Here is a 24,024-nt window from a genome sequence, read left to right on the forward strand (position 1 = left end):
TTGTCTATTTTTTAGGACGGTGGGAGTATGACAATTTCAATACTGTATATACCCACCCACCCTAGTCAACCTAATCACAATCTAGATTAATTGTTTGCTGAAAATATTATCATTTCAACCCCCTAAGAAATCATATCAACTAATTTAGCCTAATTAATCATGTGATTATCTAATGAATTCGACTTACCTATTTTAGTTACTGCATTCATTCATTCATTATCATAAACATATTCATATACGGTGAATTTTATAAGGGCAAAAATATCATCTTAATTCTTATATTTATAAATTGATCTAGGCTATCAAACATCTCAATTTTTTGATCTCATCCACACAGACATGCTTTTCTTGGTTTGGTGAATCTTTCGAGTGTGTTTCGATCGGCCATTGCTTGTGTAAGAGCGAGGCCGCCATTGCTGAGGTATCCGAGGCATGCATCAAAATGGAAGAAGGTTAACATAGAAATGATCACTTCGTTCAAACTTACTCATAATACAACAATGTTAAATGCATGCCCTCTACATCTTTACAACCCCCTTCAAAAAACACAAGTACTTACTTTTCAGTTTCGCATTAACTGTTTCCTTGTTCTTCGGATGCTTACCACCTCCACTTCATCCTCGGAATCCTCGACCACACAAGTTGCAAGATCCTTGCTCGTCGTGCAAGACGTCTCATCCTCGGAATCCTTGACCACACAAGCTGCAAGATCCTCGCTCGTCGTCCAAGAGGTCTCATCCTCGGAATCCTTGACCACACAAGCTGCAAGATCCTTGCTCGTCATCCAAGACTTCTCAACCTCGGAATCCTCGACCACACAATCTTCAAGATCCTTGCTCATCGTCCAAGACTTCTCATTGTAACTAACTTCACATAGGGATTGATTGAGCTGACAATGTGGAGGCTTCATCTCATCCGTTTCATAACAACTTCCTATGTCTCTTTGTAGAACGGTTGTTTGCTCTGTGAGTGTCTCCTGTTTCCAGAAAACACATTTTATTTTGATAGCATAACAGAATCCAAATGGTTTCCAAACCAATGTGTATGTATTAAGCATGTGATTACTAAACACGGTGAAAACATAGCAGGGAATAGATGTCATCTTATAGGAACCGAGAAACAGCAATTTGAGTAAGGAAGATAACATGTTTGTCAAGGTATTACCTCCAATGGTAAACTCAAGTTATTGAATTGGTTTATCGGAACCCGCTGCTTACGAGGTTGATGGCATTCTTTGAGAGATGACTTTCCTGTTTGCTCCAACAGGGGTGCAAAACACTGCTGCCCCGAAGTATCCATGTCATCTTCCAAGTTCAAATTGATACCATGACATAAGTCTTCCCCACCATTTGTAAGTACAGATCTTGCACTGGTCTCTCTCACACCTCTACCGAGATATTTGTTATTACTAGCAGCTGCTTCCTTCTGTGCCTTATCTTGTAGTATTAGTTTATGGATCAGTTTCCTAATATGATCACGCTTTTTCAGAGAAACCTCAGCTGGAAGGAACCAATCCTCATCAGGCTGCAGAGATAGTTAGAAATATAAATGTATCAAGAAAATCAGAAGATAGCTCATTATAACACATAATTCATGATTAAATAAAGGAACAAGCACAGATCCTTTTATAATTCTGAAAAAGAAATACTACTAATAACACTTCATTTATTTGAACTGGTTCCAAAAACATCCTGAATGTGGTTGATGAGAATTGGCATACAAACTCTACAACATATGCTCCCCAAAAACCCAATAATCAAGAATTAAAGATGCATCAAATTCACTTGATACATAGAAAAACCACATCAACAGAATTCTGAAAGTGATCATCCCAGAATTCAATACATAGCCTAACTTGATTTCCGCCTAAAAATTCCCCGAATAAAGATATAAAGCATCAAATAGGAACAAACATTACTTCCTTGTGAAGGCATACAAAATGGCCACATTTCATATAACAACTTACAAAGTCAATATATTCAGTTGTGCTGCTGTTTGAAACCAGCTCGAGGAAAAGTTCTGCATAGTGAAGCAAGAAAAGGCCACAATCGCACAAGTTATCCTGCTGTGGTAGCTGAAAGACCATATACAGAAGAAATAAACTCAGATATGCTAAGGTAGTTCATATAAATCAGGCAGTGATTGCATAGACGATCATCACAGGCAAATAGATACAGCATTAACAAAAACAGGTTGCCTTTTAACTAGTAGGAAATAAAATTAGTGTAGTTGCTGTATGTTTATCACTTAGTACCTCCACCCAGTATTTCCCCCACTATATTCAAGTAACTGCTTTAAAGTTTAAAGTTGTTACCAAGCATACAAGAGAAAACCCAAGATGTGGCTGAATGAATTAAGAGCTAATGACAATACTTCCATACAATAGGACCAACTCTATATCAGTTAGAAGTTAACAACAAATAGATAATACATACATTTAAATTCATTCAGTGCTGTATTTTTCTCATGCATTGATTTCAACTTGCTTCTGATGTTTATATTTCATAGCTGATATATTAAGCCACGCATCCCCTCTACAAAGGCATTTTATGCTGCTATCTCATTTTTTCATCTAAATGACTTTAAATCAGAAATTTGACTACTGATGATCAAATGCGAAACAACTTTGACAAAGGTAGTAAAGATGTATTTAATGAGATTATGAGAACCTGGAGTGAAACAAAGTCCAACTGCCTAAACTTCACTGCAATTTCTTCTTGCCGTTCATTCCCTCGCTCTTTCCATTCTTCTGACAAGTAACTGCCATTTTAAGATAAGAAAAGTTCAATATGTCCTGGTAGAAAAACCATCAATATACTCTAAATGCAAACATTACACAGAAGATAGGAAAGTCTCTTTGTTTAAGACACATAATATCAAACACACAAGTACATAGTAGTATTTAAATTCCTCTAACATAATACTTCAGATTTTGTAGAAAATCCCCACTACTTGAAACAATAATTGATTGCCTTTAGCACCAAATATACAGTACTTGATATCAATCAAAATTACCAAGGAGCCGTGGCATGTTTATCTTCTTGCTTAAAGGATATGTTTATCTTTAATAGTAGTTCAGTTAGTGTATATCATTTATTTTAGTCAGAGCCATGTTTATCTTTAGGATTCCTAAATTGTTCCTGGAGTTTTGAAAGGGGCATCCAGAATATTAGTCAAGTCCAGTAAGTAGCTGTGAAGGCCCCCAGTGGAGGTGTGGCCCTCTCTGGAGGTAGCGTTACGTTTGCTTTTTATTTTCTGTTTGATTATTTAAAGAAGTTCAATTTATTCTTGTTATTCGCATTCTCTGTTCTGTTCCATTTAAGTTCCAGCAGTCCAGCTTTTACTTCTAACAGTAGTTTACCTTTTAATCAATTTTTCTAACCCTCCATGGCTTCCTCTGATTGAGTCCATGTGTAGAATGCGCGGAACTTTAGATGCATGATCCGTATTCTTGCCTAAAACAAGGATATTTAAAGTTGAAGTAGATAAAGTAATACAATTTTAAAAAATAACAAACAAACTGCGAGAGATGATACTTTTCAATTGAGCCGCTTCCCCAAGATGGCAGATAATAATCAAACTCCAATGCAAGCTAACAGAACATGAAACAGCCTTAGACAACCAACTAGAAAATCAGTGTATATATAAGCTCCACAACAGAACTAATTACCTGAAGTTTATAGGTATGAATATATAATCTTTTTCAAATAGGTTCACATTTTTTGTCCATTTATGAACACTTAGAAAGGCATTTCTTCCTCCACGGCCTCCAGCAACAAGCTTCTGAAAGAAAAATGTGTTGAAGAAGTGGAACCTGTGCTCCTCCGCCTTGATTTTAGTTTGAAGATATCTGTCATTCAACAACATGCTCTATGTTACATTTCACATGTTAGTATTCATTGGTAGAGGAAGCAATGTCCCCAGTAAACAGATCTGTAACACACAAGTCCCACTAAAAATTAATACCTCTTAAAATCATTGTAGCTTTATGTAGAAAATTACCAGTAAGGGTGTAAGAGCATACTACTTGGCAAAGGCCACACAATATACATAGTTACTGCAAGTGTATTGGATTTTCCTAGTAACCACAGTGGAGAGAACTGAGAAAGTGTTATCATTGTTTATGTATTTAATGGTTCAAAAAGGCTCACAGGGTTGGTGCTAAAATGTTTTTTTTATCAAAAACGTCCTGAAATAAATAAATAAAAAGAAGAAATGAAATAAAATTTGGATAGGAAGGATAACCCTTTTCTGAAAGTCACATTAGGAAAGAATTTCAGAAGTGTACACGCAAAACCATCAAGGAAAACTGAGAAAACATACTAGCAAAGATAAATATTACCAACATCCAATATGAGATATAGGAAAAAGACGAGAATATACCAATTCTTGTTGTGTACCATGAATTATGAAAGTGATGACACAATGATTTACCAATAAACTTACCTAAAATAGAAGTCAATGATGGTGTCATTGATGAAAGTCCTAGGCTGTAATAGCTCAATGTCCCTTCTACTTATGATGACTGCATCAGGATCCCCATCTGGGTACACAACTTCTTCAAACGACTCTTCAAAACAACATTCACTGAGATTCGAAACGAGAGATATTTCAGTGTACTTTAAATTGATCAAGAAAATTATGAAAAGTATAAATAGTGGGATAAGATAGTTATATTTTTGTACTAACGTATAAACTTAACTGTGAATTGAATAATGTTGCATAAAAATGACAGAAAAAATAAACCTAACAAATAGATGTTAATGTGTGATGTAGACATAAAAAGCTTTAATATGAAGGTCACAAAAGAAATATGCATATTGCTGGAAAGTACAGAGACCAGCAGATGTTTAGGTAATGGCGCTGTCAGAGAAAGAAACAGAGACAGAATCCCTTTTTGCTCGCAAACCAAATCCTGCATTAGCAGTTATTACAACCCAAAAATGTCATCTAAGCATTTATTTAAAAGAATTTGTAAATTTTATCAAAAAGACAGTGAATAATAAACAGGAATACAATTCGACTGATCAGCCAAAAAAGAAAGAAACAACACTAGCGGGAAGAGGAAACAGAATGGAGCAGAGAACATGATGACCTACTTTGCAAAGCTGCCTTTCAAGGTTTTAGTTTGGACAGAAACTTATTTTTTCAACGAATACCAGATAAAATAGTGATCCCCAATGGTGGAAAGCAATTGTGCAGTATTAATGTATTATACAAAATTGTTTGGCATACCAAACTTAAAATGATAAGATGAAAATCTAAAAAAGGAAAGAAATAGAAAAAAAATGAGATGGAGACTAAGACTGCTGTTTGTTTAGAATCTTTAGATATATATAATAAATATGATAAAATAGTTTTTGTTGTGATCATAAAATGAAACTCTCTTCAGTATGCATAACATATTGAACACTCATACATATATAATACAATAAGCTCCACTCGATGACTCGAGAATGAAAATTTTCTAAGAAACCAACTATATATCAGCAGAAATAATTGTTCATTTGGTTGTGTAGAACAACCAAGCATAACATGTTTAGCTTCTCCCCATGTGAACCCATTGGCATTTTATTAAAGGAACAACCAACCACAACACTATTAGAATCAGAGCATTTCTGTTAATACATTACGACAAAGGAGGCTGTTTAAGTAAAATATGTAGTGTATATAACGTATGCCCATAGTCTGATCAATTAAATGATATTGTGGCCAACTTGTGATTAAATTTGGGGTCGATGTTGTCTGATGGCTAACACAGTTTGATTGCAGTTACACAGCAATAACTATTAACCCTGAAAATGCCTAAAAATAACTTTGGTTTGGTCAAACTCTTAGCCCCAACCCACAATCCTCTTCAAAGGTACATTATGACAATGCTTGCTTCCTTCATCTCTATCTCCACCATCACAGTTCTGCCATGTTTCCAGTGAACATCATCAAATTGCAGATATTATTTAGGATGTACCCTGTCCTTGAGGCCCACACTACCCAGTCCGACATCTATGTAAAATGAGGTAAATCGTGAGATGTCTGTCAGTTGGCGAGTGGGTGATTCCCCAGAACTTGCCAGGCTTCTTATCTCAAAGGATATAGCAACAACTTAAGAAAATTGGCCACAAAACAAAAAATTAATAATGGCTTAAAGTAATCTGTGCTATGGGACCTAGTCAATATAAAGTTTGTCATTTATTTATGCTAACCACTATCTGTGAATAGCCCTAACTTTAAACAACTACAAGGAAGAGAAACCAAAATCAAAATAATTCACAATTAACTAAAAACAATTCACAATTAACTAAAAAATACTAGTGTTCTCAGACAAGGAAATATGCAAAATAAAGGTTACTAACTATGATGAAATATCAGAAGAAGCAATCAGAATGTAAGAAGCAATATCGAAGCTAATAAGTAAATGCACATCAGAAGTAGTTAGAACAATGTAGATCAGGACAGTAATGCTTGGTGAGCTAATTAAAACTTTAAAACAAGCCTTGTTTCCCCCTTCTCATATAGAGTGATCAATTCCAGAGTTCTTTAAAAATAACATAGTATATCATATGAAATATGCCATCAATTCAAAATTAGCTTTATACATTGATTGCAAGAATACAATAATGAAAATAAATAGAATAGACACTAATGCAAAATGATGAAATTTATGAAATGAATTCTGTTTAACAAACAACTTACGTTACACTTGTTTTCCAGGAAACGTCATAGTTCAAATCCAATGATTTTATTTCTTCTTGTTTCTCAGACCACTGAGGATCATCGAGAACGACAAACTCCAGCTCCAAACTACCTGCACCATGGAGGTTAACTTGTAAAATTATAAAAAAACCATCAAACTTGTGGCATAATTACTATAACATGAAAGACTTCTGCAGTTAATTCATTTAGCATGCTCACGAGGAAGAAACAAATAAGACAATATATATGTGTGAAAGTGTATATATCCTTAGTGGCCCAAGAAATATTAAGTTTGGTTCTACATATTCCTGGAAGTTTTACTATGTACACTGATTTTCAAAGTTTTATTTAATACTTTAAATTTTTAGCCCATGTTATACATATAGTGTCAATAATACTGATTCAGGAATGGAAAAACTTGTTAGAGGATAAAAAAGCAATTAATACATGACCCAAAATTAATAAAGGGCCCACTCAGGCAATGTGACAAAAATAAAAGTACAATTACTCAATATTACACTATATATATTCAGAAGCTCAATAAAAGGATAATACTTTCTGGGGGAAGCAGAGAGGATGCTTGTAAGACCAGTTTACTCTCACATACAGTTTAAATTAAAAGACAGGAGCCATTTCATGCAAACAAAGAACAATCAGATGTGACCAGCTTTGGCCAGTCAAAATTATTGATCTCTTTAGGTCTCTTTATGGAGTAACATGAAAATGTTGATAATATAAAAGAGTCACATGGAAATTATTTCCGTGAACCCCATAACAAAATTCAACGTTGGGGGAAAAGTGAAGTCCCAATCAAAAGAAATGGAGAGAATTCTTAAATCCATATACCAATCCTATGCATTTCACTATGAGTTGATAATGAATTCTCATTCCTTTTGAAAAATGAGGCTAGCAAGGTGTGTAGGCAAAAAGGAAACCAACAAAACTGGTAGCACTAACCTCCATTTCATAATCAGATAGGGGGACAAACACGAATAACCTTTTCATGTTTTATAAGCATTCGAAATCAAGTGCGTTGAGTCTACAAAGTCACAATATATAGATTTACTAACCTCATGAGAGAAGGCTATTCAAGTTGATCAAGACCTCACAGTCGGCTAGGACTACAAGTTCTCAAAATGATGTTGGGGATTCTGTTCACAAGGCTTTAACGAGGCCAGAGTACGCTTCTTCTAACAAGTCTACTGAGTATCTCCCTCCCCTTGCTCTTTAAAGAGTAGTCTTTCCTATCCTTTTTTAATTTATGAATTTATTTACCCATTAAAAGAAAGGAACATCCTTATGAAAAAACTGACCCCAATGAGAACATAGTTTTTTGCCACTCAAAACCAACCGCCACAAAAAAACAGATAAAAAAAAGAATCAGACAATACATAGCAACAAAAGAAAAATATTTTCTTTAATTGAACATCATATTGACAGAATAATTTAAATATCATTGACCCTTTAGTACGAAATGCAACCATGAACCAACTGCACAAACTCAGACATATAATAAACTGGATAACAAATAACAAAGGGGAATCCTCTGAAACAATCAATGGTATAACAGGTAACCTAAAGTTGAACTACCAGTTTCATCACCATTTGCATCCTTGTACCTCAACTGTAAGTTGATGACTTCACCTTTATCCTAAACTCAGCATCGGGAGAAAAGTCAGTATACTTCTGTAATCTACGTGGAACCCACAAAGCGCATTTCGAGAGGCTGGATACAGATACTTACGTAATGCTGATGCTCAATATTTAAAATATCAGAGGTTGGCCATTCAACACAATGAGTCCCCTTTCTATCACAAAGTGGCAAACCCTGCAATCTGATGCATCTCTGAGAAAAGGTAAAGACACATCCTCTATGATATTTTTTCTCAAGTTTAACATAATAGGGAGCAACAACCACCACTGCCTCCTGCAGAGGAAACAAAAGGGGTAAAGCTTTACATAAATGAAGATCGAACTTAAAATTGTGGGTTGAGAAGGGACACAAGATTCAGATTCTTAAAAACATAAAAAAGAAGAAATCAATGCACTAAGCCACTAACTTCTAGAATGTATGAAGTAAGGAGTTTTCTCAGCATACATACTACATAGTGGAAACAAAACATAGGGCATAAAAGTACGAACAATAAGAAACAAATATTTCCACATATATCTAAGTTGTATCCAACTGATCAGTACAGACCAGGACACGTTAGTCAATTGATTCAACTATCATAGAACAAGCTAAAAACTCAAATCCATGCTTCAACAAATAGTAGAACAATGTATGAACTATTTACATGCTTCTTGCTAGCTGAATGCCATCCTGGTTTCCTCCTTCTTCTTGAGCAGGATTTTACCCCAGAAGTACTTACTGGGCTTTGACATTCTAGAGGAGAAAGAGTTCGCGGTTCATGGTTTGAAGAACCAAGCGATATTTCACCATCAGTAGCAGCAACCCCCAACTCATCATCATTCACAAGATGTTTTTGTTTACTTTGGATTCCTTGTGTAACTGCAAAAGTTGGTAACTCAGAATGCCATCTTAATATGATTACTTCAGGTAATGACTACGAATGGCATAAAACACAGATAAATCTACAGTAAAAAAAAAATAGCACATCAACGTAGTCGATTGAGTCAGACAATGCTGCTGAAATAAATGAAGCTCGTTATAATCTTTGAGTTTACTAATACTTATACAGTTTTCACCAGTGAAGAACGAAGCAATAGCCTGTAACAATGAGATCAGATTTTTTTTATAGTAATCGCGAGGGTTTTTGACTTACAGCACACAAGGAAATCGTATTTGTCAATGGATTTAGGGCGGCGTACGGATTTGTTGCTAGGGCTTTGAATTCCGAATTTGGCAACGGCTTCGCGGGCATGGGCCTCAACCTGTAACTCTTCATCATTACTAAATTCAAACGCTGAGAACATGTTGTTATTGCTACCGCCACCACCAATGTTCATGCTGCTGGCGGCGCTACCTTGAGCGGCAGCGGCAGATTTTTTTGAGGCGTTTCTTCTCTTTCTCATTGTTGATTAGAAATGTACATAGATGGTGAAATCGCTCCGGAGAAGTTGAACAGTTGACAACAGAAAATTTGCAGTGCGTTTGAGAGGGAAAATGTTTAGAATTTTAATTTATATTAGTAGCGTGCTCTACAATCCAAACCATTAAAATATACTTTCTCCGTCTATAAAAAAAATATGGCAATTTGTGAATGATAGTTTTAATGTAAAATTGATAAAGTAAGAGAGAAAGGAACAAAAATAAGAGAGAAGTAGTGTTAATGGAACGTGAGGTTCATATTATTAGTAAGAGAAGTTGTTAGAAAGCTTTTCTCTTTTGAATGTGCCATATTTTTCTGTACAATAAAAAATGACAAATGTGCTCTATTTTTCGTGGACGGAGTTAGTATTATTTTGTTGAAAATTGAAATAGTGTTACCATTTATATATCGGAAAAAGGGTCTGCTTTAATGGTCACTAATTATTTAGTAGTAATATAAAATCGGAACTAGTAAATAGTTAAATCGTTACATGTTCCTCATTTTCTCATAAATTTGCTAAATCCAAACTGTGAATCGATGGCCATAATAAGATAATTTTCGAAGTTTACAACGAAATTAAACTTGGAAAAAACATTCATACTCCAAATTTTGTTTGGGAGTATTTGTTTTTCAAGATATTGGCTTTGTTTGAGAAATTAGTTTTATAGTACTAATAATTGATTAGGCCATTACGATTTAAGATTTAAGAACAATTCTAATTATGTTGTATAGCAGATACAGAGAAAGTTCATATATAGTATTAATTTTCAAAGCCTTCATAGAAAATAGAATATGAAAAATAAAAGATTGAAAGAATCTTTGTAGTATTAGAGCATCAGCAATGGCGCCCGTCCCGGCCGGACGTCCGCGCGGGACGTCCGCCATTGTGCAAGGTCGCGACGGATACGGACGTCCGCTGCGGACACCGGAGTTCCGCGGAGTTCCGCGGACGTCCGTGCCGACGTCCCGATTTTTTAATTTATTATTATTTTTTTGTTTAAAAGTCTATATATACGGCTCGTTGAACTTCATTTCATTCGCATCACTTGTTTTAATAAGTTTCTCTCTCTCTAAATTTCTTTTATATATCCGTAATGGCTGGTAGTGGTAGTGGTAGTGGTAGTGGTAGTGGTAGTGGTAGTGGTAGTGGTGGGCATTATGAACACATGATGCGGTTGATTCATGCACGTGTGCGAGAGGCAGCGGATAGGGATGAACAAGCGGTCGTGGAGCCGGCGGTACCTCGACCCATCCATCATCGATCTACAGTACCCCGGGACTACCTCGTTGCACATTGTCGGTTGTACGAGGATTACTTTGCTCCGGAGCCACGATATGGGGAAAACATGTTCCGGCGACGTTTTAGGATGCATCGTCCGCTCTTTCTGCGTATCGTGGGCGCTTTAGAGCATCTATACGGGTATTTCACGGTGCAAGAGGATGCGGCTGGTAAACCCGGCCACACGCCGATTTAGAAGTGCACTGCCGCAATTAGGCAGTTGGCATACGGAGGCGCGGCCGACATATTCGACGAGTACCTCCACATCGGCGAGACGACTGCCGCGAGTGCCTGAAGTATTTTTGTCAGGGCGTTAGGGAGATATTCGGGGATAGGTATCTTCGGAAGCCTACTCCCGAAGATTGTCATGCTCTGCTGGATATGCACGGGAATCAGCACGGGTTTCCGGGAATGTTAGGCAGCATAGATTGTATGCACTAGGAGTAGAAGAACTGTCCCACTGCCTAGAAGGGATGTACACTACTGGTTTCAAGGGCAAGAATCTCATAATGATCCTTGAAGCGGTAGCTGACTACAGGCTGTGGATTTGGCATGTCTATTTTGGAGTAGTTGGGTCTAACAACGACATCAACGTCATCCAGTCGTCGCCCCTTTTCAACGACCAGTGCATGGGCGTTGGTCCGGCCGTCAATTTCGTCGCCAACGGCAACCAGCACAATATGGGCTATTATTTGGCGGATGAGATATACCCTATGTGGCCCGTCTTTGTTAAGACGATCAGATGCCCCACAGAAGAAAAGAAGGTCTATTTTGCGGGTCGTCAGGAGGCTGCGCGCAAGGATGTGGAGCGGGCATTTGGTGTGCTCCAGGCTCGATGGGCGGCAGTGAAGGGTCCAGCACGGCTGTGGTATGTTGACAGCATCGCCGACATCATGTACGCATGTATTATCATGCACAACATTATTGTCAAAGATGAAGGTCCAGCAATGACTGATTGGACCAATGATGATGCTGATGTTGCGGGTCCAAGCCACGGCGTGGCCACTAGCAATGTACGCATGGGGATACCCCACGACGAAGTCGATCGAGTCCGTGCATTTGCCGACATGCGCCAAAAACAAGCTCATGTTCGACTCCAGAAAGATATTATTGAAGAAGTATGGCAGCGGAGGGGTCGTCGTTGATGTAGTTTTTAATTATTGAAATGTATTTTTTTTATTTGGTGAAATGTACTTTTCTTTTTTTTTATTTAATGGAATTTTTTCCCTATTTGTGTCGAAATTTTAATTCCGTAAATTGTTTAATTTTGGAAATTGTTTAATTTGTGAATTTGTGAATTTTTATTATTGTGGAAAGTCCGTCGGGATGTCCTTGGGGATGCCCGCCATTGTGCAGTGGGATGTATGTATGAGGTGTGATAAGGCCTATTTCATATCGGTTTAGGGGTAAAATGTATGCTACTTGATCAGTTTATCGCGCAAAACGAGTATTAATTGTGCAGGAATGCCGCTTGACCAAGGGCAACTAGGCCAAACTGATCAAGCTGGCACAGAAGACGAAAAAGGCCAAAAACTGGGTGGGTTGATCAAGGAGGTGATCAAGCAGTTAGCCGGGGAACCACTGCATTCTAGAAGGAAGACACGTGAGGCTGATGCGCTGGAAGGCGAATCCTCATTCTGTTATTAAAGAACCACAACATTCTAGAAGAAGGACACATATCAATTGATGAGGCGCGCGATCCCAGCAAGGACGAATATTCGCTGCCAAAGTTGTTATCATAGCTGGAGGTTGTGTGAGGAACTTATAAATAGAGGATGCAGCGCCATAATAATCATCATCATCATCTTCTTCTTCTTCGGCATCTTTTTCTTTTCTTTTTTTTAATTTTTTTTATTTTTTTATTTTTTTTCATTGCCTTTAGTTTAGTTTTTTTCCGCCTGCGCCTGGTTCCAAATTCTTCCCCAGTTCCAAAATAACCTAGTTAAATAGTAGAAATGGTCAGTTAGAAGGATAGCGACTGAAGGGAGCGCATCAGAGAAATCAATATCTGTTTGGCGCCATCTCAAAGGACCTCTCTGCTTATTTCGCTTTCTTACTTTCTTGTTTTCTGAACTTGTTAGCTTAGTTTAATTTCGTCTTATTGTGTAGTTAAAGAATCAACCTTGTTTTGTATTTCACATTTTCGCAGTATTGTTTGAGTTCTGAGTATAAAAAATAAAGTTGTTTGTTTTCGGAATTCCATGTCCACTGTTCCAGTTTAGTTTCGCTTTAAAGTCTCTGATCCAGTTTCTGAATCTTCATTATGTTGAATGACAAAGAGATTTGTAGTTTCGTAGCATGTTTAGGTAGTTAAATCTTTGTTTCAATCTGTCGTTTACTTGGTCCGTTACTTGTTTTCCACCTTGACGAGTCCCTTGATCAAGTAGTTAGTTTATTTTCTGTCTAGCGTAATCCAATAGTTTAAAACTCCCAATTTAAAGCGTGGCAGCAGCCGAACCCTGTTTACTAAACACACACTCAACGCACCAGCTTCCCTATGGGATCGACCACGCACTTGCCGATTTACTGTTAAAGTAGTGCATGTTTGGGAGTTATAAATGTTTTTCGTGAACAAGAGAGAATGCCTTGATCAAGTGGCAATGACATTTGCTAACTGATCCACCCGGTTGGTTATCTTCTATATAACTTGATCCATCTGCGCGTAATCTCTCCCCCTTCACCAAGGTGGCATCCGCAGTGGGATGTCCATATGACGTGGCAGGAGGTGTTTTTGGGATGTCAGCGGGAATGTCCGCCGGGACATCCGCAGCACTGCTAATGCTCTTAGGTTAGAATGACTACAACTTTTTATAGAGTCCAATTCTAGCTATTCATAAAAGATTTATTATAATTCTGATAGGGGTTGTGATCAATTGAGATTTTTTAGCCAATTGAGAATTGAGATTCATTATCAGCCACTCATTTTTATTAAATGAGTGGTCCAGAATTTGCCAAATGGAAAATATTTCTAGATTAATTAACTATGAAAGGGCAGAATGGTAATTTCATGGTACATTTTATTCATTAAATACTTTTTTTAATTTTAATATTTTTTAAAAAAAATATTTTATTTTTTAAATTTTTTTTTTCAACTACATATACAATTCATGTCAACTACACACATATAATTTCAACTATGTGTACAATCCATGTCAACTACATATACAATTCATGTCAACTACACACATATAATTTCAACTACATATATAATTCATGTCAACTATACACATATAATGTCAACTATAAGCTGATGACATTTGATGTGCAGGCTATTAACGATAATTAGGGATGTCAATTTAGCCCGCAACCCGTGGGCTGGCCCGAATAGCCCGCCAAATTTATAGGGTTAGGGCTGAAAATTTTCAGCCCGATAAAATTACAGCCCGATTAGCCCGCACCCGACTAACCCGCAACCCGTTAGGGCCAGACCCGAAAACCCGATGGGCTGGCCCGGAAACCCGATAAAATTTCTATTGTTCTATTTGTTTGACTCTAATTCGACACTTCATCGATTATTTTATAATATAGATTACTGAAAAAATAACTTTCCATTTTATATATTAAATATATAAATTATATATTAAGTTTTTATTAATATAATAATAAATAAATGAATTAGAAACTTCAAATTCACTAAAAAATATATTTAAATTTCTAAACATGCTTTAAAATTTCTTGATGTTTATGTTTTATTTTGAAAAAATCTCAAATATTAGTATTTGATCATATTTATGTATGAGTTTAAGCATATATCTCAAATTTATCATAATTAAATATTTTACATTTTATAAATATAACTAATTTTCACCATTATTTATTGGATTGATCGCATGTTAATTTTATCGGTAGCAACCCGATTAACCCGATGGGCTAACCCGAAACCCGAGCCTTTAGGGTTAGGGTTGAACTTTTATAACCCGGAAAAATCACAACCCGATTAGCCCGCACCCGATTGACCCGCAACCCGAATAGGGTTGGCCCGAAACCCGGTGGGCTGGCCCGATTGACATCCCTAACGATAATACACCTGAGTTGACATAATCTACTTGCAGTTGACATTTCGAAAATGTTGTGGATGAGTGGCTGAAAATACATCTCAATTCTCAATTAAGCTAAAAAATCTCAATCTAACGGGACTCATTCTTATAGTAACTATTTTCATTCATTCTTATAGTAACTATTTTCACTCATTCTGATAGTAACTATTTTCATGATTTAATTCTTATTAATCATTTATTGATTCTTATATTTTATTGAGATTTCTTCCCTAACATATGTATATTTAGTTTTTCTCTCTCCTATGCCATGTACTTCGTAAAAGATTTAATCATTTAAGTGATTTAAATTTTATGAATGATGTCTTTTTGAATTGATAGTTGATTTTTTTTTAAAAATCATGCCTGAAAAGATAAAAATTCAAGATTTTTTTATCTTATGCATAAAGTATATTGATAAGGCTCATTTCATGCATCGGTTTTGGGGGTAAAACATATACTACTTGATCAGTTTATCGCGAAAACAAGTGTTAAAATGTGCAGAAATGCTACTTGTCCAAGGCAGCAGGGCCGAACTGATCAAGCACGTACAAAAAGGAGAAAAGGCCAAAAATCGGGGGAGTTGATAAAGGGGCGAGGTCAAGCAGTTAAAGTGGGGACCGCTGGTTTCTAGAAGGAAAACGTGAGGAAATGAGCTGGATGTGACGCACCATTCTGTTACCCAGGACGACGTTCCAGAAGGGGACACGTGCCAGCTTGTGAAGACGCCAGGACGAACCGATCAGAAATTTGTTATCCAAAAGCGTCGTTATTCTAGAAGAAAGAGCACGTAGCAATCAATGAGTCGCTCATCCTTTGCATGAGTGAATATTCCCTGTCAAGATCGTTATCCAGCTAGAAGCCGAATCGAGCTTATAAATAGAGGCTGCGCCACCACAAGAAAGCATCTGAGACTTTACTTTCCGCCTAGTTTAGCTTAGTTTAGCTTAGTTCTGCTCTCTTAGCTTAGTCTAGTTTAGATCTCTAGTTTAGCTTAGATAGCGTAGTTAAAAGGGCGACCGAAGGGAGCGCTGCAGAATAACCATTTCTGTCGGCGTAACTTAAGTTTCCCGCTGAGATTCTTCTCAGTTTACCGCTTTCTTTATTTTCGAAGTGTTAGCTTAGTTTATTTTCACGCTGTAATCGTATCTTAGTTTAATCGAAGTTATTCTCTCTTTTAAATCGCGCATTTATTTTTCTGTTATTACCTGCAACCCAGTGTTTAAATTTTCGTTGATCAAGCTAGCTAGTTTGAATTCTGCCTAGATAAAACCGTAGTTAAAACTTCCAAGTTAAAGCGTGGCAACAGCCAACCCCCCTGTTCACTACTCACACACTCGACACACCAACTTCTCTGTGGGATCGACCCCGAACTTGCCGCTTTACTGTTAAAGTAGTGCGAAATCGGGAGTTATAAATATTATCTTTGGCGCGTTTCGGTTCGAGGATTGATTCGATTAAGTGGCAACGACAATTTGCTAACTGGTCCAACCGATTCAGTTATCCTCCATATAACTTGATCCAATCTTAATCCGCGCGTTTCCGAGCCCGCCAAAATGGCGCCGTTGCCGGGGAAGCATGGTGTTACTTTATGTTTGTGTGTAGTGCGTAGGAGTAAATAGTTTATTTCTTTCTTTTCTTATTTGTTTTTCCTGCTGTTGATGAGAAGGTACCACCAAGGCGATTACTGGAATCATCCTTTGATATATATAAGAACTAACAATCGTTGGAGAGTCCAGGAAGCCGGCGTAGTTACCACTCGTTACAGAGCAGCTTTAGAGGCAGCAGCAGCAGTTGAGCAAAACCCACTACCACCACCACCAAAGCAAACAGAAGCAGGGATGGTCGTTGTCATCGCCGACTCGGGAATCGGCTCTTTGCACGCTCAAGATGAGAAGGAGCCCACACATGCCATTGCCGCCACTCCTGGGATGCGGACCATCGCTATCAAATCAGGAGTGCTGGCAGTCTTGACCCACTTCTACGGTCTCTCGAAGGAATGTCCGTACGCCTTTCTGCAGGAGTTCTGCCGATACTGCGATATTCAGCCCGTCCCGACTGGATCCACGTCTGAAGATTACAGGCTCAAGGCTATCCCCTTTGTTTTGAAAGGGGACGCAGGAGTATGGCTGTCAAGGCTACCAGAGGGATGCATCAGGACTTGGGCGGAATTCCGCATGATATTCCTCGACCGTTTCTTCCCAGCATCAAAGACATGTGCCCTGAAAAGGGAGATTACAGAGGCCAGACAAGAGTACGACGAGCCCCTCGGCCAGTACTGGGACAGATTTCAAGGGCTGCTTCAAGCATGCCCCAACCATAAGCTGGGAGAAAAGGAAATCTACTCGATCTTCTATGGCGGACTCACGGTGGACAGCAAGAACGACCTCAACCTCCCAGCTCAAGGGGATTTATCAAAAACCCCTTTTAGCCAAGCTAAGAATATTCTGGAGAGGCTGATCGAGGCCAAGCTGTCGTATGAGACAACTCGAGGGCAGTACAGACGGAGGGCAGTGCACGCAACAGAGGCGCGCAATGATGAAAAGCTAGAAGCTCGATTTGAGCAAATGGAGAAAAGGCTGCTGGAGGCAGTGGAGAAAGCCAGACCACCACCACCAACTGCACCCAAAGAAACGCAGTATGTGCCGCAACCACCGCCGCCAGAGGAACATCATTACTACTACTGCGAGTTTCCCCCTGAGGTTGAGCAAGTGAATGCCGCAGGCCAGTGGAATGCAAATGGCAACTGGATCCAGGGGAAGCAGAGAGATGCTCCATGGAAGGATCACCCAAACTTCAGATGGACCGATCAAAATCAGAACCAACCACAACTACCCCCCTCCACAGCAGACGCACTCCTCTGACGGGCAGTCCAACTGGCCGTCCCGAATCATGGATAGACCAAACACTGGAGGAAACAGAGTGCAAGGGGGTCAGGCAGGTTGGTCAAGTGCCCCTCAAGGGAACTGGTCAAGCGGAGGATAATCCAATTGGTCAAGCCGACAAAAGGAAGGAGACTGGGGAGGATACCAACACCAAATCCCCCGGTATAGCAACCAGGGAAGGCAGTCAAGTAACCAAATGGTGAGTTATGTTCCACAGTACTTCCAAGGGAACCAACAAAACCACCAGTTCCAGAGCCAACCAGAGCAGTATGGATCGTCCGGTTTCTATCAGCAAGGTTACGGAGGAGGCCGATTTAATCAGAGAAATACCAGGCAACAAAATGAAAATCCAGGGGATATGACGATTCCACATCAGCCCAATGATGCGGTGCGTGAAATACAGGAAACCCAGAGGGAACAGAGGGTTGCATTAGAGATGCTTACCAAGCAGTTATCTCAAGTCGCCATATCGCTGGGCGAGCTGAGAGGTAATGAAGGAAAGATTCCGGCTACAGTGCAACCACCAGCAGGGCGGGAAAACGTCAACACAGTGTCCCTGAAATTAGAAGGAGTTTATCAAAGCTCAACTACAAGTTTTCCGACACCCAGGATCAGTCATAATGCAAACTCTAAATCCGTCACCTCTGATCAAGTCACAGCGGAGGAAGAATCTGACATCCGAAAACAGGTTGCTGAAAAGAGAAGTATGATTGAAGCAGAAGAAGTTACCAATATGGTCCGACCTGGTGATCTTCCTCCCAAGAGAATTGACCCAGGGGTAATTACGCTCCCAATCTCCGTCAGAAACGTCCAAATAGAGCACGCAATGTGCGACCTAGGGGCCTCCATCAATATTATGCCATACTCTATATTCAAGAAGCTGGGGAATGCCAAGCTCGTCGAAACTAATATGGAAATACAGTTAGCAGACGATCTTGCATTTACCCTGAGGGAGTTCTGGAAGATGAGGTCGTCAAGGTAAACAGATTCATGTATCCCACAGATTTCTTTGTTATAAAGATGACGGAACCAGGAGCGGAGGAGTCTATTGGAATCCTCTTGGGGAGACCTTTCTTATCCATCGCCAACACGGTCATTGACGTTCACCAGTGAACAATTAATTTGGAGTTTAAAGGAGAGCGGCTTACAGTCGAAATTAATAAAGCTGCAAAACAGTTGCAGGACAGAGAAAGCATACAAACTGTAGACGCCATTGGCCCTCGGAGACAGAAGCATCCGATGGAGGAGTCCTTCAAGGAGCCACCATCTGTCTCCACTAAGAGTAAACTGATCAGGAGAGAGGCAGAAGATTTGCTTGAAGCGACAATGACTGGAGCAAGGGATGATCAAGCCGTTGGGGGTGCAATTATGGAATTTTGCCAGCCATCGCGACCCACCGAGGCAGGAGAGGGTACCCAACCGAGAAGGGTCGAAAAATCTACAGACCGAACCGCCCCACTAAAAGAATGCTGAAAAGGGATCTCTCGCTTACAAGGCAACTACTCCCCCAACATCACTCCCAGCTAATGCCTAAGAAGCGAAGTTCAACTTGGTCGGGCCTTCGAGCAGTCATGGCAAAACTTCCATACCCTATTGACCAGGAGGATGTCAGAGCATCGTTAAGAAGCGTTGGAGCCCATAGAAGACTCATAAAGGATTTCACCGAAAGAGCACAGGTCCTGACGAAGTCACCCCGGAGCAACGTTAAATATCCTGATGTCTGCGAGGCCGCGTTCCCGTTTCTAAGAGATCGATTCAAGAGTTATTCTATGATATGCGGTCCTGACTGGAATCACTCTTTTGAAGTGATGTGTGAAGCTGGTGACCATGCAATCAGAGCAGTACTGAGTCAGAGAATCCGAGGGAAGAGTCATGTGGTCCTCTACGCGTAAAAAACATTGGGTCAGGTGCAAAGAAACTATGATGCGACCAAAAAAGAAATGCTGGCAGTAGTTTTTGCATTTGAGAAGTTCAGACAGCACCTTCTTGGTTTGAAGATGCTGGTGTATACTAACCGTGCGGCCATCAAGTACCTACCGTCAAGGGAGAAGTCAAACCCGCAATTGATCAGATGGTTACTCTTCCTACAGGAATTTGAGTGGGAGGCAGTTGATAGGAACAAATGTGAAAATACAGAGGCGAATCACCAGCGCCGAGCTCTGCAGGAAGAAAGAAAGGGGGGCCTTTCAGACAGAATCCCTGAAAAGCACTTGTATTTGATCAAGTCCAAGTCTGAGAAACAGCGGGTCTACCAAAAAGGGAGGACTGATCAAGGAAGACAAAATAGCTGGGAACGACTTGAATCCAAGAAGGCAAGGCTCGCAAGTAGCAACGAATTGAAGGAAGAAGGGTTACCCGGAAAGGACAAAAGGGAGGCGTTTGTAGTGGACTACATGTCAGTACCAACGCTTAGCTCGCGCCAGTAAATAGGTAAAAGGAGCGATCGAGTATTCATGGATAGTCTGCTTGATCAATCGATAATGTCTAAATTTCTTAATCCGATCAAGTGACATTCCAAGAAAACTCGGTCAGCCCCTTATTAGTGTAAATAGTCTTTAGTAGGTTTAGTTTTATTTAAATCAAAAGTCGGAAGTAAAAGCAAGAAACTGATCAAGTAGGATTATATGAGATGTCATGGTCCACGTGATCAGTGCAAGTTGAGTTCAATTAGTGGTGCAGGGATTGAGTTGATTAAAAACAGGAGATGATAAGAAGTGTGCAGTAATTAGAGGAGTGTCAGGCGGCGCCGACTGTTGAAATGAAAGGACACCCTGAAGAGAGAGGAACGAAGCGTGTCGGGGAAGCTTTGCCACCTGGCATTCTAAAAAGGCGCATCGGTATGCTAAAGGTCTCAGAGACTTCGATAGGAAGGAATCTCAACAGTCGGAGCTCAAGCATAAAAGGGATCTTTCGGATCTCACTTTCCATCAGCTACCTTTTTACTATCCTTATCTAATTCTCTCCAATGCAAATCACCTGCAAACATAATCAGAAGAGATGAAGGACAATCAACTCGAAGTTTCCAGTACCTCCTCGTTTTCTTCAGGAGCCGGCATCAACAGTGATAATCAGAGATCCTTGTTACCGCCCAACCCACCAACAACCAGAACCCCTTCATTACTCTCAGTTATGAGCCCGACTGACATAAGGCGTGTGGGTTTCTTACTCAGAGTTTCCCCGCCAGCGCTGACCCCGTGGAAAGACACATCACCGTCAAGGTTCGCCAAACAATTTCTCGACCAAAGGACTTCTCTACGCCTCCACCGACGGAGGGTATGTTTGCTCAGAACACCAAGTCACTACCCAGTGGCAAGGACCTTATGCACCTTTATGAAGGGGTGCCTCTTCCTAGTAATCCCCTATGGCAACGGAAGGAGACAGAATGTAACCTTTCTTTGACTATAGAGGTTTACTCCATCCCGAAAAGGACGCGTCACCAGACTCCGAACCAACTCCTTCTTGAAGCTGAGGGTTCTAGGCAGCAGGTGGATGAGAAGAGACAAGTAGACCGAGGGACTATGCCAGCCGCAGAAGCAAGCAAGACTGTGGGAGGCAGCCAAATTAGAGTAGAGGAAGGAAGTGTTTTTCCTCCTTCGAAGAAGGACCACCATACCAATCAAGGTGTGAAAGTCCACTAACGCCGTCAGCATAAGTCTTCCCCTCCCAAGGAGAAAAAGAATAAAAATTCCAAAGAGGATGAGCTCCAACAAAAGTAAGAACCATGGAGGCTATAAGGAAGACGTGCAACATCCCCTGATCCAACCATCCAGAAGGCAACAGTATCACCCTCAACTATGTTTCTTTGTGCAAATTGCGTTTTGACTCCACTCTCACACTTAGTTCTAAGTCGAGACTAAGTGTGAGAAGTTTATGGAAAATTATTTTTAGTTTTGCTTAAGTGTTTTGTGTTTCTTAGCATGTTTTGATTTTTGGCACCGCCTCACACCTTAGCCCAATGCTTGGTCTAAGTGTGAGAAGTTTTCCTTGTTTATTTTTGTGCAAATTGCCTGTACCTAACCCTTTTTTCCACTGCATCCAGTCCCTCGAGGACGAGCTCATATGCAGTGGGGAGGGGGGACGGGTTAGTTACAGAAAATTCATACATGCTAAAATTTTTCAAAAATAACAAATTTTAGATAGCAATAAGATAGGAAATATGCATGAAATCGGATAAATGAAAGACTTGATTACTTCGTGGAAGAGTTAGAGAAAGTATTCAGTACGCTCACATGTAAAACTTGATTGCAAAAACTTGATCAATTTGAATGACGCAAGTATGATGGAATCGCTCAATTTCTAAACCAACTGTGAAGCCTCTCTATATGTGAGTTATAAGCCAAAAGTAGAACACTTTCTACTACTCTTTACAAAAGAAAAATTACGAGAGACTAACTTTTAATATTGAGATGAAAATTGCACAAGTAGTGAGGACTAAAGGCATTAGGATTTAACTAGTTGAGCCGTTTTTCTTCCTTCGTTCCACGAACCCGCCTCATTACTAAAGGCACCCCTTAGTTAGCCACTTTGAGCTCATACACTCTTACCTATTCTTTGAAACCTTAAAACCAAAAATTTTCGTATCACATGAGGGAAGAGGGTCAAGGAGATGAAATTTATCAAGGAGAACAAAAGGGGATAGCAATAGAATAAAAAAAAATTAAAAGGGTAGCCGGGTCGATCAAGTTAGACAATCAGGTTGATCATATAAAAAATTGAGAAAAGGTTTAAGAAAAGAAAGGGGCAGGAAATAGTTGTAACCTGACCCAGAAAAAAATAAAATAAAGCCGAAAGTTATAAGGCTAAGGGTCAACATTGACAGAGAAGGAGCACCAAGTGGAAGAAGAAATAAACACCCCAAATTTGATACAACAAGTTTAGTCAAATCTTTGGCTTTTTGACTCATGTGATTTTCTCTTTTAAACTTAGAACCCCTAGGACCCTACCCTAACAAGTTACTACCCCTGAGCCCTGTTACAACCCGAAACAAAGACCTTAAGGAACTATCTTGTGCAGTCCGATTCAAAGTATTAAATTTGTAGCAACACCGAGTGAACAGTCCTAACATCTCTGGTGAGAAATGAGTGACTGAGTGAATCCAACAGTGGTTTTTAAATTGAGCAATCTTGACAAGCTGACTCCTTGATCAAGCAGAAGCGAAAAAGCAAAAACATAAGCTACTGGTTAATGGTATGACCTCGACCTCGAGTATGATTGTTGGAAAATTATTCGGTCCAATGCATACATGTGAATACGTGTTTTTAGTTCTTGTTCTTCTTTCTTTTGCTTGTGAAATAAGTAAACATGCCTGAAATTTGCCTTATCTTTTTCTCTTTCTTTTTCTTTCTCTTTATACTTGAGGACAAGTATGTTTTAAGTGTGAGCAGTTTGATAAGGCTCATTTCATGCATCGGTTTTGGGGGTAAAACATATACTACTTGATCGGTTTATCGCGCAAACAAGTGTTAAAATGTGCAGAAATGCTACTTGTCCAAGGCAGCAATGCCGAACTGATCAAGCACGTACAAAAGGCGAAAAAGGCCAAAAATCGAGGGAGTTGATCAAGGGGCGAGGTCAAGCAGTTAAAGTGGGGACCGCTGGTTTCTAGAAGGAAAACGTGAGGAAATGAGCTGGATGTGGCGCACCATTCTGTTACCGAGGACGACGTTCTAGAAGGGGACACGTGCCAGCTTGTGAAGATGCTAGGACGAACCGATCAGAAATTTGTTATCCAAAAGCGTCGTTATTCTAGAAGAAAGAGCACGTAGCAATCAATGAGTCGCTCATTCTCTGCATGAGTGAATATTCCCTGTCAAGATCGTTATCCAGCTGGAGGCCGAATTGAGCTTATAAATAGAGGATGCGCCACCACAAGAAAGTATCTGAGACTTTACTTTCCGCCTAGTTTAGCTTAGTTTAGCATAGTGCAGCTCTCTAGCTTAGTTTAGCTTAGTTCTGCTCTCTTAGCTTAGTTTCGTTCAGATCTCTAGTTTAGCTTAGATAGCGTAGTTAAAAGGACGACCGAAGGGAGCGCTGCAGAATAACCATTTCTGTCTGCGTAACTTAAGTTTCCCACTGAGATT

The 24,024-nt window shown here is 39.5% G+C and overlaps 1 protein-coding gene and 1 long non-coding RNA gene across 3 annotated transcripts; one reads left to right on the forward strand and one right to left on the reverse strand.

Annotated features, from left to right (window-relative positions):
• Window positions 1-93: 93 nt before the first annotated feature.
• Window positions 94-9,791, reverse strand: LOC121803524 (probable ubiquitin-like-specific protease 2A). 2 transcript variants are annotated; one of them, XM_042203164.1, is made up of 14 exons: window positions 9,480-9,791; window positions 8,991-9,205; window positions 8,438-8,620; window positions 8,284-8,344; window positions 6,694-6,805; window positions 4,447-4,587; window positions 3,671-3,850; window positions 3,537-3,592; window positions 3,362-3,455; window positions 2,670-2,760; window positions 1,967-2,074; window positions 1,165-1,524; window positions 560-976; window positions 94-416 (listed from the first exon to the last, which is right to left on the reverse strand). In XM_042203164.1, the coding sequence occupies exons 1-13, from the start codon at window positions 9,727-9,729 to the stop codon at window positions 563-565; spliced, it is 2,265 nt and encodes a 754-aa protein (XP_042059098.1). In that variant the 5' UTR covers window positions 9,730-9,791; the 3' UTR covers window positions 94-416; window positions 560-562. The 2 variants fall into 2 exon arrangements, with proteins under 2 accessions (XP_042059098.1, XP_042059097.1); XM_042203163.1 differs by lacking the exon at window positions 94-416 and having other exon boundaries at window positions 434-976.
• LOC121803525 lies at window positions 845-8,335 on the forward strand. The gene is made up of 5 exons (XR_006051044.1): window positions 845-965; window positions 1,089-1,157; window positions 1,267-1,351; window positions 3,125-3,229; window positions 6,761-8,335. It is a non-coding gene; the product is annotated as an uncharacterized LOC121803525 (long non-coding RNA).
• Window positions 9,792-24,024: the final 14,233 nt, after the last annotated feature.

Source organism: Salvia splendens, chromosome 5 (assembly GCF_004379255.2).
Source record: "Salvia splendens isolate huo1 chromosome 5, SspV2, whole genome shotgun sequence".
Lineage (NCBI taxonomy): Eukaryota > Viridiplantae > Streptophyta > Magnoliopsida > Lamiales > Lamiaceae > Salvia > Salvia splendens.